The 19,705-nt window shown below is 37.0% G+C and overlaps 1 protein-coding gene across 1 annotated transcript in view; it reads left to right on the forward strand.

The window, feature by feature from the left end:
* Nucleotides 1–19,705, forward strand: part of LOC122792380 (zinc finger protein 84-like) — a 400,930-nt gene that overhangs the window by 1,202 nt on the left and 380,023 nt on the right. Inside the window, exons 2-3 of the mRNA XM_044060166.1 lie at nucleotides 7,539–7,634; nucleotides 18,555–18,896. Of these exons, the coding sequence (XP_043916101.1) occupies nucleotides 7,539–7,634; nucleotides 18,555–18,896 (438 nt within the window). The remainder of the gene's footprint in view (nucleotides 1–7,538; nucleotides 7,635–18,554; nucleotides 18,897–19,705) is intronic.

Below are 19,705 nucleotides of genomic sequence, written 5' to 3' on the forward strand. Positions count from 1 at the left end.
GTGATACACAGGCAGGTTCAGAAAGGATAAGAAGTTACCAGGCAGGATTAGAAATATAGTCTTATGCATTCATTGTCCAGAAATGCAAAACGGTGCGTCTGTCATGCAAACAAGTGGGAAAAGAGTGCATGATGTGGTGTGAACGTCTTAATATTAGCAAAGTGAGGAAGGGGACATGGGTAGTCTTATCTAATTACCTAAAATTAAGCAACCAGTATTAGAGAGCACCAGCAAAGGTAGTTGGGCTAATAAGATGCATACAAATATGATTGAAAAAACAAAACAAAATCTTTAGCCTGCCTAATTTATGGATAGTAACATGTAATGTAGAGTCCTGTGTGCCTTTCTGGAGACCTCATTCTATGGCATAGACTGGATGGAATGGTACAGAGGAAGGCCTCTGTTTGAGAAGCGCAGTAAATGTAACAGTATGTGCAGTTCTGGAGACCTCATCATTCTAGGGACCTAGATTGAACAGAGGTACTTTAGATGAAGGTATCGGTATGGATTCATTCTTTCCATGGCCTTGTATAAGAGACTAGTCAGACTTGTCGGTGTCTAGTTACTGGTGTCTCTACGTGGCCTACCCTTATGCAGAGGGGTGACAGTTGCAGCCCTCCATTCATATGGCATGAAGTCTGTCTGGAGGCTGCCATTAAACAGTCATTTTGGTGGTCCTCCTGATTGGTCATGTTTTAATGCTATTCAGGAGGCTTCCTGGGAAATTATTTATTTATTTTTAATTGATATCCATGTTAGTTCACGCTAAATCATATTAAATCATCAACATAACCTGTTATGACTGTAAATTATCACATTTTAACCATCCTGTGCACTTCCTAGTTGATGTTGTTAGTAAGTGTTCCACATTTTCACATTTGTTCCATGTTATGAGAGGTAGTGTTCTAAAAGAAAGCACTAGCACAAAGCACTTGCGGTAATATGGCGAGAGAAATGTTAAACTATGCGAAATTACTCCCAACAGTTAATTCATCTGTTATTTATAAGTCACTTAGCAATGTGTAGATCACTGTTTTAGTTTGACAGTTAATAAGGCAAATAATCAATAAAATATCCAGACTTTAGCTAAAATGTCGTGAGGAATGACTGTTCAACACCTGTAATAAGCAAATAATTGCCATTTAGTGGCCACTTTTTTTGCTTTGTAAGTACTTCTGATACTGCAAGCACAAGAAACATTTTTTTTAACCTAGAAGCCTTCTAGCTGAAGAGCAGGATTTTACTAAAATGAGATTTCCGTTACTAGGATTGTTTGTGTGGTTGTTTTAAATAATTTTTCAGCCTTTGCTTGGTTGCATGTTGTTTATGAACAACCAAAATAAATCACCGCTGATGAGACAGGCTACAGGATTCCACTGAGTTGTGACATCATCCCATTACCCTGTTCAAAAATTTGTAAAATACTGCCTCCAGGCACCCCTTACTTCACTTATTGTTAACTCCTTTCTGTCCTTCCTCATTACCAGACACACTCACTGACAGCTGTATCTCTCAACTGTCCCTGATTTTGGAGAACATCCCTGAGTTTTCCCTGTCCCTGGTAGTCATTGAAGGTTGAGGTTAGTCAGTAATGCCAGACAGTAGAGATTCATGATTCTTATTGCTCAGAAAATGCATGGTTATGCAAAACCTGCTATCTTATTAACCTTTTAAGTGAATTAGAGTAATATTTAAAAAAAAACTGTCCCTGATTTTTAGTTTTATCCAGAATTCTTGCCCAAAGTACTTGAGAAGTACACTGTCAACAGAACTGAACATTACCATCAGTACCAAACACAGTGGTATGTTTATGTCTCAGACCTCTCAGTCAGTCTAATTATGGTTCTGTTTTTTGTTATCTGATTCCCTGTGCATTTCTCATAACTGGTGCTCCTCAACACACACACACACACACACACACACACACCACACATGCCAAAAAAAGTCTTTCCTCTGTAACTTCAGCAAGCCTCTTACAATAAAAACAAAAGGGTCTTACTAATAGTATATGACCACAGACAAAGCACGTTGGTTCTTCACTCATGACCACAAATGCAGTATTGAAATTTGTTTCTGAATGTCTGTGCTTCATTCTTACAACATTGGCATCTGCTGATCACTCTACACAATGTCTTTCACCCAAACCTGCTGCTCCCTTTGCCCTACCCTACCCTAGGTACACCTCTGATGGAGAATATAACGTAACTTTACTTCAGCAACCTTTCTTCTTACAAACCCTCAACCGGTGCCAAAGTCTGCCTTTTCAGTGCACTTTGCCGTCAGTTTCTATTTGTATTCCTAAGTGTAGCCAGGGCCAGCCTTAGACCATTTGGACTTATTTGGCCCAATAGGGCCCTGCTTCCTCAAGAGGCCCTGACTAGGGAGTGATAGACTCATTATACCTTACATGGCCCAAAATATGGCTTAGAGACACTACAGCAAAGTGCAAGGTCATTTCCTACTGGTACTTTTGATCCCATAGTAGTTGCATGTCTCATTAATGCAAATGACAACATCTCTCATCATGTCCTGCACCAGTGTCTAGTCCAGTTTAATTAGGAACAAAAATGTCATACCCCTTTGTCTGGCTTACATTGTTAGCAGTTCACACTCCTTGCGGAGTTGGTTGAAGTTACTGAGCAGGGTTTTCCATCAAAAACTGGTAGCATTAATCATCTGTTTTTCTGTAGTTATCTCAAAAGTTACTAAGACCAAGCTTAATTTGCAGACCAGTGGAGAGGTACAATGCTTTCTTTCCCTTCTGTTTTCCTGACATGGGATTTGTGATCTTTTACTAATGAATACAATTACAAGAAATAACTTTAGAATAGTCAGTCATGAAGAGCATACAAAGACATATTAGTATGTATGTAAAATGAATGTACAAGACTGTGAAAGAGTTTTGAGGGAAAGCTGAAAAAAATGGGGTTTTACATGTTCTGCCTACATCCCTTTGGATTTCTATAATGGATTATGATTTCCTCCCTCCTGCTAAAAGTTGACGCTTGTTGACCACGCCAAAATATCCCTGCATGCCATCTTTACTGTTGCCCTTGTGATACGGGAGAACGTTGAAAAAGATCTGCATGTATTAGTCCACTTATCCAGTTTAACAAAAAATAAATTAAAATAAACTTTCAGAAATGGTTATAAGTGGGGGTGGTGGGAGAGCAATGCTGTTTCTAAGGGGAGGTCTGAGATGAATACTATTTTTATTGCTGAGGAAGTTCAACGGTGTAGAAAACACATTGACTGTAACAAGATATGAGAACTAACTGGGTAACGAACCCTGTCAGTGGAAGCGCAGGATGTGACTGGATGCCCATGAAGGAAGGACAGGGTCATAATGAGATGAGAATGTCTAATAGATGTTAGATATGTATTTTGCACTCTTTTTGGAACCTCTGTCTTCTCGGTCTTCCCATAGTCATTAATCCAGCTCCACTTACTCATCTGTTTAATGCTTCCTAGCACTGAAGGGCATTGCACATGGGAGGTGAGAGCTATGGGCTGTGATGAGGCAGAGCTTACCAAAGTTTCCTATTTCAAAACGAATCTGCTTTTTAGTAGCATTGTCTGCAGCACTTCCCAAAAATGATGGACTTTGTAGAATTACAAAAAATTTTTTTTATTTATTTTATTTGCATATAAAGTTTGTTAACCAAGGTAGCACACTAATCCACCTAGACAATATTCTGACTCATCAAGGCAGAAATTCCACCAAAGAAACAATAAATGGTAATTAAAACAGTGCATGCAGAGAGGTATAATGTGTATTGTAAGTGACAACAATCATAAGTAGTTGTGATACCAAGAATTCAGTCGGTAAAATAAGCAAGGAGAGTATCTGTACACTGTCATAAACTTATATCTCATTTAAGCCTATAACTAGTATTTTGCCAACTGTTCATTAGTAAAAAAAACAATTAACCAAGACAAAGTACATCCACAGGAGCAAACCATGACCGTTCTGTAAATGTCTCAAGAGCATAAAGCAGTCTAGCAAATTCTTCAATGAGTGCTGCTGAATGCAGTAAATATGTATTACAAATTCCTTTATTAAAAACACGGTAAGCACTTTCACCATATAGGCTTCATCAGACCATATAAAAATAAGAAAGAACATGAGCTTATATATATTACTATTCATAATTAATAACATCATTTCCTATGTCCCAATTAATTAAGCTACTGCTCAAGAACATTCATACTATACATTCAAAAATATATCTAAAACAGTGCATACCTTACAAAAAACAATAAAATTTAATGCATCATTTAAAAGAAATAAGAGAATATAAAAAAGGTATCATGAACTAAATATCAGAAATATTAAGCATGTTGCGTCTTTCGGCTTTTCCCGGTTAGGGGTCGCCACAGCGGAACTCTGGTCCGCTAATGATTGGTAGTTGATTTTTACGTGCCAAGTTAACCAGCCCTGACGCACAACCTTCAATGAAGATTCGCCCATTCACGCATGTCTCCACGCACAAGACGCTCTAGCTGAGAATCGCACCGGACAGCATCTTACTGTGAGGCGACAACGCTACCGCAGCACAAAGCATATGTTTTCATATTTCTGTAAATATCTTAAACATGCATGCATAGAGGAAATTATTTCTGTCATGTGAAAGCTTATGTCTGGTTAACAAAAACATTCTAATATATGTCTAGGTTGTATAATTTCTAAGATGTGGCTATTTGTGAAAATGTATCAAAAAATATAATATTTGGTTTGTGTGCATTAATAGTATATTATAATATTTAGAGAAATACTATGAAAGCACTGACTGTTATCACTGTGAAGAGTAATTTTTCCTGAAAATGTTGCTACTTGCAATGCAAGACGTGTATAGGCTGCTATAGAGGTATGATATTCCATGGTACCCAGGCATTAATGAGATATAGTGTAATGTTTGTAATGAGCAAATAATATACAAAAAACAAAGTGTATGCACGATGTACTGTTGTTTAGCTTAGAGTGTGAAGGAGAGTAAAGCATGAATCAAATGAGGGAAAGAAATTAACTGAGGGGGGCAAAAAAGAGAGAAAAAGTAAAGAAATAAAATGTGGGGAGGTTAAATGGGGATGTGTGTAGTTATGTACCACACTGGTTCAGGATGTGGGTAATACTGCATGGGTATGTGGACTTGTTTACTGCCAAACAAAGGTGCACCTACCTGATGAAGTATCACGAGGCACAGGGCCTCAGTGCACTGTCAGATAGGACCCATATGGTGTGCTTGAGTGAATTAAGCATACCCTAATACAGGATTGGAACTAGAGAAGATGTTGGATATGGAGGTAATCCAGGACTCCAATAATTTGCTTCTGTTTTAATATGCCCTGTAACAAAATAGACGCTAATAAAAACATATTGTTTTACTTTTAACGCAAAGTAATAGCATATATTCCTGATGCCTAATCTTAAGTCCAGTAAGCCAGGAAAAGGAGGGAAGGTTGGCCTGGTAAATGGGCTAGGTCAATTGAGGGGGGCCCCAAATGGACTCCTCAATTGCTAAGGCCAGCTCTGACTGCAGCACCAAAAAGTCATTATGAGAACACACTCCCATCCCATATCATCCAGAGCGGCTGTACTGTAAACACTGAATAAGTTTTTTTAAATACAAATAATTTTGTATTTTTCTTTCCTGTACCAGCCTTCTGTTTAAAAACTGCTGATCACATATTTTCTGCAATAACTTTGAATATATTCTGCATATTGTATGGTTTTCTTTGACTAAAATTTTGATTTTTTTTGTTTCTTTTTTGCTAATCTGAGCTACAGCTTCTAACTTTAAATGTTATTTACATGTATTAGGTACACAACAAAAACATTTGTCTCACATATGAGCTTTACATAATGTTTTATGAAGCTTTTATTCAAAGATCATCATTGCATATAGGTTTTTTGCTTAGTAAAGTAAACTACACACATAATTTACTTCACTTACAGGCTAGTTAAACTTTTCTCAGTCTTTTTGTTGTGGCTAAAACAAGGTTTAATAATTTGGGTCCACTACTTGGCTTATTCAGTGAAAGCACTTTTTCATAGCTGACAGATATTTGGTGTTAGATATAGCTTAGTATATTCTTAAATATGAATACAAGTTATGGTCAATTTTTTTTTGACAGATCAAAGCCTATTACCCAGTGGTAAAAAAACTCCACCATGTATGCACAGCCAGCCAAGAAAAATATGTAAGATCTATTCCACAAAACTCTGTACTACTCATGTCGGAGGAAAAATTCATCAAATTATTTGCATGATCTGTTTAAATTTGATACAAAGCTGCACTGGATAACCTAAACAGTACATTTCCATTCTTTGCCCCTTTATGGCTCCCACATTTCTTCATTTATTCTTGATAGGAGTAATATTTGTTACTACATAAAGTGAGATCGAAACACTTAAATAGTTTAGACGTACTGATTATATAAGTTATTTTTCTGTTTTTTTTTCCAGTTTTGCTACTGCCCCATATTCCTCGATCTCCTTCCCTTCGGTCCTGGACGTGGGTTGGGTACAGCCTTGGAGAGGCTAAGGTGGGTCCAGCTGACACTGAATGAGGAGTGTCAGCTGATGGCCAGCTGCAGGGAGGAATGTAATTGGGAGGGAGAAGATTCGGCTTTATCTAAAGGTGATGGCATTTCAAGCATAATCCCAGGAAATCATATTTACACATGTACGCATGGTTACTAAACAGCTGTAGAGTGAAAATTATAGAATTCAAAATGCAGATGCCAAGCATATGTTTACCTTGGGGGATCCTGGAAGGTAAGGGATGCCATGTGGTTAGACTTTATATCTTAATAAGTCAAATAAGGACATGAGTAGTACAGTGATCATAAGGGCATAACACATTACTAAATTCTTTTTTCTTACTAGAGTCACAAAAAGACCCGTGGTTGCAGTTTTTCTTGTTATAGTCTGTCCCCCTCTTCATTTTCATTGCACAAGAGAGGCCAGTCACATTCTCAAACTTTTTGCCTGCATTGTACTTTGTACTTAAAATGATATGCTCACTTTCTGTGTAAGCTAATGATATAGGTACTGGAGGAAATATGTTTCTGGGGAGATACGGTAAGCAAACTGCCGTTTAGGTAGTAAAATGGGCAAATGTAGTGGCTAGGGCATCTTTTGCCTTTGCCCATTTTTGTGTCTGACTAGGCCTCTGCTACACAGGGCAACGATTCCATAGTTTTTACCTCAGTGTATGCTCCACCTCCATTGGGAATACATGATAACAATATATCCCTTTCTTAGGATTTATCCCTCTTGCTGCCCTTAAAACGTGAGATTAAAGTACATGCTCATCTTGTACTGCGTAATCCAGTTCGTATGAAATATGTAACGTCTTTTCTTATTCATCACTTGTTGCAAAGTACACAGCACTCTCTGTATGTCTATTTTGTTCTTTTTTTAAACACACATTAATTCAGTACCCTATGTAACATTTTCTATCTGTTGTGTATGTAAAGTGAGCATAATATTTTGCAATACATGTTCTTATTCATTTTTTTTTAAATATCCTTAGGACAAACTAAAAATGGCCCTGTCATCTTTGCAATTAGAAGTCAAGGACCTTAAAGATCTGCAGTACAAGACTGAAAAGGAATTCCTGGACATAGAGGTAAGTAAACTGACTGCAAATAGGCAGTGAAAAAAAAAAAGCACAGGGACAACTGCTGAGCCTTGTAAGTCTGCCTCATATTATTTTAATTTTGCAGCATGTGCATTTTACATGTTGTGAGTGAGGAGTGTCTGACTTTGTCATAGTTCATGATTTTGGAATAATGATGTAGAAAGGGGGATAACTGTTTTGGAACCCCTGGAACTGTGAAAGTATACTGTCACTAAATCAGACAGAAAATCAGAGGAATTACTGAAGGAAGATGTAATCTGCTTCTTTTTTTTTTTAAGATCGATCCGTTTGTGTGAAAATTATTTGAACAGAATAGTTAGCAGTGCTAATCATATGAAGACTGTAGATAAAGCTATTAGGATGTGTGAGGAAAACATAAAACAGTTTTTCTGTTTCACAAATAATTTCAGTTGAGATTTTAAATCTGATTTTAGTGGCCCAGAGGTGCAGAGGTCAGTGTTGTTGCCACAACGGAGTTATTGGTTCTCCAGTCCAGTTCCAGGTGGGGACCTTCTTTGCAGAGTCTGCATGCCCTCCTTTTATACAACAAAGTTTTTGCTGGTGCCCAGATTTCATCCCACATTCCGAATACATGCAGATATTTTAGTTTCCAGTCCTCCATATTACCTATAGGTCTGTTTATGTTGCGAATATGTATTCGTCCTGTATAGGTTTGGACTCCCCTCCAGGATTCATTCTCTGCCTTATACCTGTCAGTTGCTAACAATAGGTTCTGATTCCCAACAATGCTAAATCTGATGATATAAACACCAGAATAAGAAGGAATAAATACTACAAGTTTGACGAATCCTCAGTGGTTTCCGAAGCCCATGTCTTTGTTAAGCACAGTTGTACAAGTAGTTTTTCAAGGAATTTGCGAAATGCGTAGTAATTCATAACTTATGGGTGTGCTTACCTTGTGAGGTACAAACTCCCAGGAGAATTTTCCAAGTAGTCCTATATTTGTTGAATACCAGTGTCCATCTCATTCTGGCTTCTGTTCTGATGTTAATTGTCTTGTATGAGTCCATGCTGAGGACTTGACTCAAAATTTGCTAAACACAAACATCACAGCTTAAATAGATTGAGAAAAACTATAGTGAACCTGTCAAACATCTCAAAATTACCATTTATTTATTATTTTTTTTAAGGGAATCGCATAAACCATTGGCCACAAACCCATGATATAAACTGCTTAGACTTTGTGTCTTTATCCTCACTTGTGAACTGTTTCATCCTAATAATTTGGCTCTTAACCAATTTTTCCACAACATAAGTAGATTGCATGCTTTGGTAGTGCAGCAAAGCATTACTTGCATTACTTTTTGTGACTAATAGTCATTTGCTACATATTTTTGTCACAATTCTTGTACATTTCAGCATCCAAAAATTAACGTCTGTAAAATGTGAAGTGCAAAAAAAAGTGATGCCCTTAATTACTGTCATAAATTCACACAATTCCTCTTCACTACCTTCCTAATTAAAAATATTTTGTCATTGTAACAATTATAAGCCCTGAGTTTGAGAATGTTATTTTCCCTTAATAACTTTGAAATTGGCATACTTTGCAGCCATCCTGTACCCCACAGTCATAATTTTCTTCTGTTGAAAATATTTGCCTTCAAACTACAAGATGATGTCACAAGGTGAAATCCATGCAATCAGATAAAAAACTGACATTTCTTCCACTATATTTTACTTCTTACATAAGCATATATATCCTGAAGAAGTCTCTAATAAAAGTGAGATGAAAGCACTCAGTTTCACTGGAAGACATTTGGTTAGCATTCCTTCTATTTCTGGTATTTGGTTTTTGATTGTTTTAACCATTTATCCAAGCTTGGGTTTGTTTTTGATTTAAACATATAACTGACCTATTCTGTTCCATTGTCGTGGGCAGAGACCATATATATAGATCTAACATCAACAGTCAACAGCAAATCACAAGTAGATTCTGATAACTACTGTAAGTACAAGAAGATTTTGTTTGGTATAGTAGAAATAGTGGAGGGGAAATTGGGAGAATTATTTTGTAATATAAAGAGGTAATATGGCAAACTGGGTTGAATGTCCCCCCCAAGATTAAATGACAGTAATGCCTTGTAACCATCACTCCATTTAAGAGCTATGGTAAATTAAACCATGGATTTAAATGATAATCATCATAATAATAGATTTGTAAGTTTTAGGTAAAGGAGTATTCAATATTTTATGCAATATAAATTCATTGAGACGTGTTTAGAGAATGTTTTTATGAGTTTAATAAATTTATTACATATTTGTATTCTTTTTTTGACAATCTGTGGTGCATTGCTATGTGTTTATATTACATGTCCACTCATGTTAAAAACTTAGAACAGACATACTGTTTTTTAGTGTATGTCTCTCTAAATTTTGTATATTGTTTAATCAATCAAAATTGGGATAAACATTAGCTAACTTGAGTATAAATAGAGTAACGGGATAAATGAAGGCATTCTGATGAAGATCCCCTAGTGGTATGAAAGCACTTAATCTCTGTGATTTCCATGTTATTTTGTTTCATTTTAATCAGATTAAAAAGTATTTGGTGTATTACGGGCTGTCTCTGTTTTTCATTCCAGTTTGCTTCTCAGTTGTGTGGTCGTGGAGTGATTTGCCATTTTCGGAGGTTCATTGTTTTTAAACATGAATTTTAAATTTAACTTTCATGTATTTCCCTTTAAATCTGTGATGGTTTGTTTCAAATCTGTTGATTTAGAAGGCAGAAAATGACAAGACTTTTTGCAGTAACCCAGTCTGCTTCTCAATCAGCGTTCATGATAATGCTGTTGTGTCTTTCGGCTTTTCCCGGTTAGGGTTCGCCACAGCGGAACTCCGGTCCACTATGATTGGTAGTTGATTTTTAAGTGATTTTTAAGTGCCAAGTTACCAGCCCTGACGCACAACCTTCAACGAAGGTACGCCCATTCACGCATGTCACCACGCACCAGACGCTCTAGCTGAGAATCTAACTGGACAGCGTCTTACTGTAACATTAATTCCTTGGTTGTTTGAGTCAAATCCATTCTCAATAACTTGAGAACTGTTGCAAGGGGTATGTAAGGTGATCTGACTAGATGTCAAAGTGGTAGAGCCCACAGCAGCAGCAGGAACATGGATTTGTTGTTTTAACATTGACACAAGTCCTCTCAACTCTCCAATAAGCTTCTCCATAGCAGGACCATAACAACGAATGGCAGGGGATAAAAAAAAATAAACAAGTTAAAAACACTCAAAGAGTGTAAAACCACATACCAACCAAAAGAAAATAACAAAAAATGCCCCTGCCAGCCGTAGTGACAGTCTCTAAATTTAATAGTTTAAAACGCAATGCAACACTTAGCAGTTTCACCCAATGTTTTCCTTGGCTTCTTTAGATTGAAGCCATAACATAAATCAGCTCATTTAAATAAACACAAATCACATGCTCATGCATTCTTCCATATTAAATGGTTAAAGAAACATAATCAAATGAAAGATGCTAGATATGTTATGCAAAAGGAAGGGGTGAGTCCAGTAGTTTTGACACATGCAGATGATATAGTTGTGATTATTAAGAATAAAATATGTATGTATGAGGGAAGAGTTGTTTTGTCTTAAAGGATGTTTAAGTGAAAAAGGATGGACCTTGAATAAAGATAAAAGTAAGAGTTTGGGTGATGTGAAAATTGGAAGGGTGTGTTCTTCAATAAATGAAGTACCTTTGTTAGAGATAAAATTTAGGGAAAATTATGTAGTTATGAGGCAATGTGGGAGTTTCTTAAGATGTATTTCTTTGATTTCTTTTATGTGGAAGACTTAGATTAACATACACAAAAAAGGTTTATCTGGTGAATTCTGTTTAATGGAGAAATGCCATATATGTCAAATGTTTATATGATTCCAGAAAACATGAAAACGAAATTGTGTAATTATTGTTTTCTTTCATATGGGATTCAAGATTAAACCCAGTGAAAAGAGTTGTGTTGCATATCAGTGAAGATGAAGGGAGAGTAGGGTTATTTAATCCAGTTGTTTATTAAATCCAGTTGTTTATTAAATCCAGTTGTTTATTCTGTATCTTTAAACTTGTATATAGTATTAAAGTGGGTAAGTGAAGAAATGAGAAGTTAACAGTAAAAACATTTAAATGTAAATACAAGAAATTGCAGATAATGAAAATAAGAAAAAAGATAAAGATTATATAAATGAAGAAACTAAAAATGATCAAGAAAAAAAAATATTAACATGGAAAATGAAAACTGATTATATAAAGAAGAATTGAAAGGTGCAGTACAATAATATAAAAAAACAATATTATTATGTAAATCCATGGGACATTTTACCAGAAGTGTTAAAAAACATTAAACTCTTAGTATAGCAGTTTTTCCTTCATTTAGTTTGACAGGCATTCCTGTGGAGACTGGTAATATATGCCATATAAAAAAAAATTGAAAAAGTGCATTTATTTTATGGAGAGAAGGGACAACAGAGTATGTTTTCTGAAATGTAAAAGTCGTTAAACTCTGGAAAAAATGTATTTGAAGAAAAAAATGAGAATATTAATGATGCAAATAATATAGGTATGAATATGATTATGTGTGGATATTTTAAAAACAAGAAGAAATAATTTGTGAGAAAGTTAGGTAAGAATTTGCTTTAGTAATGGTTATTTGAAATTAAGTGACACCCTGACCCCTTCTGAAAAAATGGGGAAAGGGGGATGAGGATGTATGGATGGATTTGAAATTGAAGAGTAAATGAAATTTTGTTTAATGGGCCAAGGATTTTGGCTGATATATTGTGAAAAAAAATTACATTATGGTTATGGAAGGAGTGGGTGTCAGTTATGGAAGAAGAAGAATGAGGGTATATAGGAATGTGTGGATATTTACCTGTGAATGTGTATATTTTGTAAGTAATATTTTGTTTATGTTGTTTTAAAGGACCCCTTCTCTCTTTGATATGTACCATGGGATCTTTTGTATTCACCTGAGGTACAACCAACTAAAGCAGACGGGAACTCAGTTTAAGATCTCATCCGAATGATGACACACTTGGGAATGCAGCATCCCTCTTAAACTGCTCTTCCATGTCAGGAGTCCATCTGCCTGGTATGGGAATAAAACCCACAGTCTTCTGCACCAAAAACAAGTGCGCTGGCTGTTGAGCCGCTAACACTGACACTGCTTCAGACTGCGTTATGTTCCAAAGGTCTGTTTCCTTCTACATAGACTTGTTTGAACTGTTCAGCATCCCAGAACTGTTCTCCAAATTTACTGTTCAACTTGAGTCATTCCTAGTCACAGAGCTGTTTCTCAAGCAGTATGGATCCAGACATTCATAAATCTATACCCATGGTTCAGGTACTTACCTCAGTATGGATCCAGACATTCATAAATCTATACCATGGTTCAGGTACTTACCTCAGTATGGATCCAGGCATTCATAAATCTATACCCATGGTTCAGGTACTTACCTCAGTATGGATCCAGACATTCATAAATCTATACCCATGATTCAGGTACTTACCTAAAGCTGGCCCTGTGCAGAATGTGTAACTGTTGTTCCTTTGTTGTTATTTGGATCACAGCAGAACCGTTTACTTATCTGAGGTTCTTTTTCTCAGGCACATCCCAGGCTGTGAGGCATATGCATCAAAAATATTAAACTGTGAAATGCTGATACATCACAAATGATTACAGATGTAACAGCTATGTACATATTAACATTTTGTGGAGGCAAGAATGCAGTATCAGCAGGAGGTACCTTGCTGACTAGGCTTACGTAGGCCCTTGGGCCGATAGCCTAGTACCCACCTATGAACCTATGATCAAGATGAACAAATATTCCTTACAGAAATAATGCCTACAGATATTATATTGTGAACAACATATTTATTTTTTATTTTACATTTGTTGACCGGGCTGGTCCAACTGGATTTATGTCCATTTTCAGCAGAGGCCCAGGGAGAAAAGCTCCAAGTGAAATACATTAAACCTTGAGCATTAATCATTAAAAGCATTTAACATTAAAAAAAGTTATGCATCTGGTTCAGAGAAAAAAAAATAATATTTTTTACAGTATCCGCAATAAGCAAAATAAGAACATCACGTGGAAAATTCAAATTTAGTAGTAAGTTTTTGAAAAGATTTGAAGCAAGATAAGTGAGAGTTCTAGGAGCAGAGTCAGGGTTAGAGCAGGGACAGAGCCATTGAGTTAGGAGGTGAGTTCAGGGGCAGAGCCAGTGAGTTAGGAGGTGAGTTTTGAGTTGGGATTTGAAGCTGGGAAGAGTGGAGAGAGCAGTGAGGTTGGAAGGAAGGGAGCTCCAGGCTTTTCCAATTGTGTTGGAGAACAAGGAATCGCCTGCTAAGTTGTTGGATTTACAGGTAGATATTAGAAGTTTGTTAAAGGAACACAGACTTTTGAGATTACAATAAGGGCTAATGAGAGATGTGAGTATAGGGGTGCTGGTAGGTTTGTAGAGGATTTTATGGGCTAAAGACAGCTGGTGAAATAAGATGAGATTCTGCAGTTCTAGCCATCCTAGTTGTTTTAAGTTTAGGCAGTGGTGAGTTCTAAAGGTAGAGCCAGAGGCAAATCTGGCAATACTGTTGTAGGCAACAGTTAGCTCGGAGAGGTTAGTTTTGGACAGATTTGCATAGATGGGGGAGGCGTACAGTAGGGTAGAAATCAAATGGGTATGTGCTATGGAAGTTCTGGTAGTGGTGTAAGAAATGGTTTAATTTTAAAAAAGGAGCCAAGTTTTCTGTTGACTAGTTTTATTGTGCTGTTAATGTGAGAGTCAAAGCATAGGTTGTTGTCTATCTCTACTCCGAGGAGCTTGGTGGAGGGGTCAGGAGATATGTAGGTGCCATTACTAGAGAAGACAGAGAAGTTGAGTGGAGAGGATTTTCGGGTGGGGGTGAAAAGTAATAGTTTGGTTTTTTGGGGGTTTAAGATTAGGCATCTGTTTAAGAACCATTTTTCAACATTTTGGAAAGTCTGTTGGATGATAGAGTGCAATTCGGATGGGGATGTGGCAGAACAAATCAAAGTAGAATCATCAGCATATTGTATACAGGTAGCAGAGGGCAGACTGGTATGTAGATCATTGATGAAGACTGAGAACAGAAGGGGGCCTAGTATTGATCCTTGGGGGACTCCAAGTGTAATAGGTAGGAGGTTGGATAAGCTGTTTTACCAGTGCACTGCCTGTTATCTGTTAAGAAGATATGATTTGAACCATTTTATTGCACTAAAGTCAAGGGCAAAAGTTTTAAGTAAGTTTAATAGTATCTGGTGGTTGACCATATCAAAAGCTTTGGATAGGTCAATAAAGAGAGCATAGGTTAGTATATTATTGTTCCGGTTTTTGTTGTTACAGTCATTAAAGGAAAGAAGGTCTGAGGTGGTGCTGTGGTAAGGCCTGAAGCCATGTTGACAGTCAGCTAGTAGGTTGTGGTTTAATAGGTGTTTAAGAAGTTGTTTTTGGATGCATTTCTCCATGATTTTAGCTAAGGGGGAGAGTAAGGCTATGGGACGGTAGTCTGAGAGTTCTGTAGAGGTCCCTCCTTTATGCAGGAGAATGATATGTGCAATTTTCCAAAGTGAAGGAATGCAGCCTTCAACAATGGTTCTGTTAATCAGAATGGAAATGGGATAGGCTAATGGATTGGCTGCAATTTTTAGAAACTGAGCTGGAAAAAGGTCAGCAGAAGGCGAGGAGGTTTTAAGTTTATGGAGAAGAGAATGAATAAGTGAAGTGGGTACAGGTTGCGGTTGAAAGGTGGGAATGGAAGTGTTAGTAGAGGGGGACTGAGAGGAGATATTTGGGGCTAGTTGGTTAGCTAGAGACTGGACAGTTTCAGTGAAGAAGGTATTGAAGGCATCAGCAGTTTGTTTTGGGTTGTTTTTAGAAGTGCCTAGGGGGTAGGGAGTGTGGGGTGTCATTGTGGCCAGGCTTTAGGAGAGAGTTTATGCCAGCCCAGAATTTTTGCGGATTATGTTGGTTGGTTTGCTGTAAATGGCAGTAATAGTTTCTTTTATCCAGTAGTACAGCTTTTTAGTGGAGTTTCTTATTTGTCTAAAGTTAAGTTGGTCAGAGGGATCTTTTGTGCTACGAAATTTGGTCTAGAGTTTATTTTTCAGGAGAATTTTATTCCTTTATCTTTTGAAAGCCAAGAGGCAGGTTTTGATTTAATTCTAATAGATCTTAAGGGAGCTTGAGAGTCTAGGATAGAAAGGAACCTGGAATTGAAGTACGATACAGCTTCATCCAGTGGCAGTTGTTTAAGAGGAGACCAATTGCGTGCATTTAGTTCTGTAAGGAAGTTTTCAGTGTTAAAGTTTTTATTTGATCTGACCATCTTGCATTTGGTTAGGTTAGGGGAGGTAGATTTATGTCTGATTAGATAAGTGAGGCGTGGTCACTTAAATCATCAGGTAGTGTCCCTACTGTATAAGTTTGGGAGTGAGTATTTATTAGAATCCAGTCCAATATGCTTTCTTTGTTGTTAATTTTATTAGTTCTGTTTGGGGTTTGAATGGTTTGTGAAAAGCCATGAAGATTTAAGAGGGTGGGAGGGTCTGCAGAGTTACAGGTTTCCCAGTCTGTATTGACATCACCTAGCACTATGGTTTATTGTGGGAATTGAGTCAAAAGCCACCTAAGGATCTCTTCTAAGGAACTAATATTATTTCCAGGGGGAAGATAGGTGCAGATTATATTGATGGCTTTGTGTGTATTAAGTGCAGCTTGGAGATAAGGATTTCGGCATTACTTATAGAGGGGGGTTGTTCGTGTTTGATAGTAATTTGCATGCCTGTTTTGTAGAGAATAGCTATCCCTCCACCCTTTTTGGCTATACGGTCTAGTCTGAAGATATTGTAGCCAGGGGGAGTAATTTCATTGTCTAGGGTAGTAGGATTGAGCCAGGTTTCTGATAGGCAAAGGATGTCGAAAGCATGTATGTCTAGTAGTGCATAGAGCTGAGCGATTTTATTATTAATGCTGCGGATGTTAAGGTGAGCTATGGAGAGAGAGTTAGGGGGTTTAGAGGGTAAGTCATGGCTAGAAGGAGGGGAACATGGGGGTTTTTGGGTAGCATAGTTGTAAGGACCAGGGTTTGGATGAATGCCACCTGCTAGAAGGGAGAGGAGAAGTGTTTTTATTAGGTCCGAGGGTTTGGTGAGGAACTGTAAGGATTTTTTGTTAACCTGATTGTAGTAGGAGAAGTGGAACTTTCTGTGAATCTTTGCATGAAGGTAGGATGGAGAAGAGATTATGTTAGAGAAAGGTTTGAAAGTGTTTTGGGAAGGTGAGCTCATGTGTTGACTGAGGGAGTGTGGATATTTCAGGCTAAGATGTTCATATGAGGTTAGGAGGTAGGGCAACAACATAATTTGTTAGTAAACAAAATGATTCTGCTAAGTTGAAGCAAAGATCTATAATCTTTCACAAAATGGTCTTTAAGCCTATTCTAAAATTTTTAAGATTTACTCTTGAGTTAATTTTCCTGGAAGACTGAATGATAACTCTGGGTCCAATTTAATGAAAGTTGTTTTGCAACTTGACAATGTAAATTGAGGTTTGTCACCATTTTATCCGCAGTAATGTATTTCACTTTCCAGTACTTATTTGCCAAAGGAAGATAGTATTGCATAATAAGTAATTTAATAAATTGAGGAGTTCAGTAAAAATGAAGGTGTATCAGTTACAGGCAGACTTTTGGCTTTCTGAGTAATATTGCAGTGATGTTCTGTGCTATTAACCAGGTAAATAAACCTTACTATTTAATTCATTATATTCTGAAAAGTGCAGGGTGATAATCTAATAGTGTAGGAGTAATTAGCAAGCCATAATCTAACCTAGGCAGTAAGGCATTAATACTGAGTGGCTTGTTGGCCATAAAAGTCAATATATTCGAAATTTTGCAGGCGACTGTTAGTGATTGTAGGACCTCAGAAGTTGCTATTCTTGTGTGAGCTTGGAAGGTTGTCTGGAAAGCAGTCTGGTCAATTAAAATCTGTAAGTTCTTTTTCTTAGTGGAAGCAGAAAGTAGATTACCGAAGGAAAGATCATTATTGCACAGATATGGTAGAGTGCCATTTTGCTATAACAAGTATAATGGTCTATTTTGAGGGGGGGGCTGTTACAGGACAGCGTGTTGACAGAGCAGCAATTACAAAGCAGTTCAACATGTCAAAAATTAATTTCTGTTGTATTTCACATCTTTATAAGAAGAATGCCATTATCATGTAATGTGGTTTTTGGTTGTAGAAGATCCTGCCAAAATCAATTTTTATATAAACTTAAAATAGTATCAACCCTAAAATGGAATCTTGAGGAACACCATTGTGGTAATAAAGAACAATGTCAGACATGGTGTTGTACTATTGTAAATGCTGCATTTGCAAGACAGAAAAATAATTTTCCTTCAATTTGTTTATTAAAGAAAATGCTTCTTATTTTTGCCAGTTTTTTTTTTTTTTTTGGAGGAGCAAAATTTGTATTCGGGTGGTTTATTAGTTCTCTTAATTGAAAATGTATTCTGTACCCCAGCAAAACTTGATTGTGGGACCTCCCCCTGTTACTGTGACCGAGGTCATGGCCTAGCCATTGTGGTTCTGCTCTGCCTCTCTTCCTGTCTTAGCTTTACATATCTGAGTATACAATGATCACTTGCAGTGACTCATAGTCTGTGGTAGGGGCACCTTGGTGGTTGACCTGTCCTCTTCCAATCATACTAATGAAATCAGTCTTTTTTCCACATCGCCAGTTTTGCAGTCGCATACCAGTGGACTGACCTTAATTCATTCTGTTGCAGCAGGAAGATGTATGGATGCAGCTGACACTGTAACGTACAGACATTCAACATGATTGTTTCTATATTTCTTGTTTTCCAGGAAAATGCTTCCAGTTTGGAACAATACATTACAGTACAGTTTACAAAACTGCACCAGTTTCTCCATGACAAGGAACAGCAACTCATTCAACAGCTTAAGAATGAACAAGCACAAATTCTGAAAGAGATGAAAGAAAATCTTAAATGCATTAAAAGTAATGTTATGGATACACACATTGCAGTATCCGACACCATCGTGTCATTCAAGATTAAAGAAGAGGAGACTCTGAAAGAGATGGAAGAACATTCTGATGAAGTTGATAGTTATAATGTGGCAACTCGGGAAGCAGTGTCTGATAATTTGGAGAATGTAAAACAGCAGGAAACCAGTGGCTTTCTACTAGTAAGTTTTTTTTGTTTTTGTTTGACTTTTGTTTCAGAAGTGAAATATTGGGTAAAAAGACACTTAGATAATTACTTTCCATCAGTCTGACTGCTGGTTAAGTCATATGCTTAATTCTGAATTCATTTTGTTCCTGTGTTTAACCATTCCTCGTGTAAGTACACCTGCCTCTGTTTTGTATGCCTCAGTCGTATTACATAAAAGAAAATAATACATTAGAACACTACCACAGCAATGACATTTTTTTCTTTGGCAGAAGTATATTCTTTGAGATTTTATAATGCTGAAGATAGATAATACACAGCACAGTAAATGTAAGTAATGTGACAGCACATGTGAAACGTTCATTTTAAAATAGAAAACCTAGCAGTGTCAGCTGATGGGGTCAAAACTCTACAGTCTTGACTAGTGGTTGAGCAGTGACCCATTGTTCCATGTTACTTAATAAAACATGTCTCAGATTTTAGATAGGGAATCATCTACTTGCGTGCTCAGAGCAGTAATGCAGGGAACTTTACAGGTTCTGTTGTCACAGTGTATGGTGCATTACTTAACTGAATGTGCCTTTGAAGTAGCCTGATTTCAATCCTTAGCCAGTCAATGAAACTACTTTCAGACCATTGTGATACATGAAAACACCCAACTGTTATTTTCGTTGTTATTTACGTAATTACAGCTGAAATGGGGCTGAAGAAATGAGCTCATTCTAAGTTTAATGAGTCGTGCCTTATTCTGACCCTTCACCATCATGAATTGTTGTAAAAAATGAGTAGGCAAACCTGCACATTGAATGTAAAGTCTATTGGGGA

This window comes from Protopterus annectens, chromosome 1.part2 (genome assembly GCF_019279795.1).
Source record: "Protopterus annectens isolate FY-2018-M chromosome 1.part2, PAN1.0, whole genome shotgun sequence".
In the NCBI taxonomy this organism is placed as follows: domain Eukaryota; kingdom Metazoa; phylum Chordata; order Ceratodontiformes; family Protopteridae; genus Protopterus; species Protopterus annectens.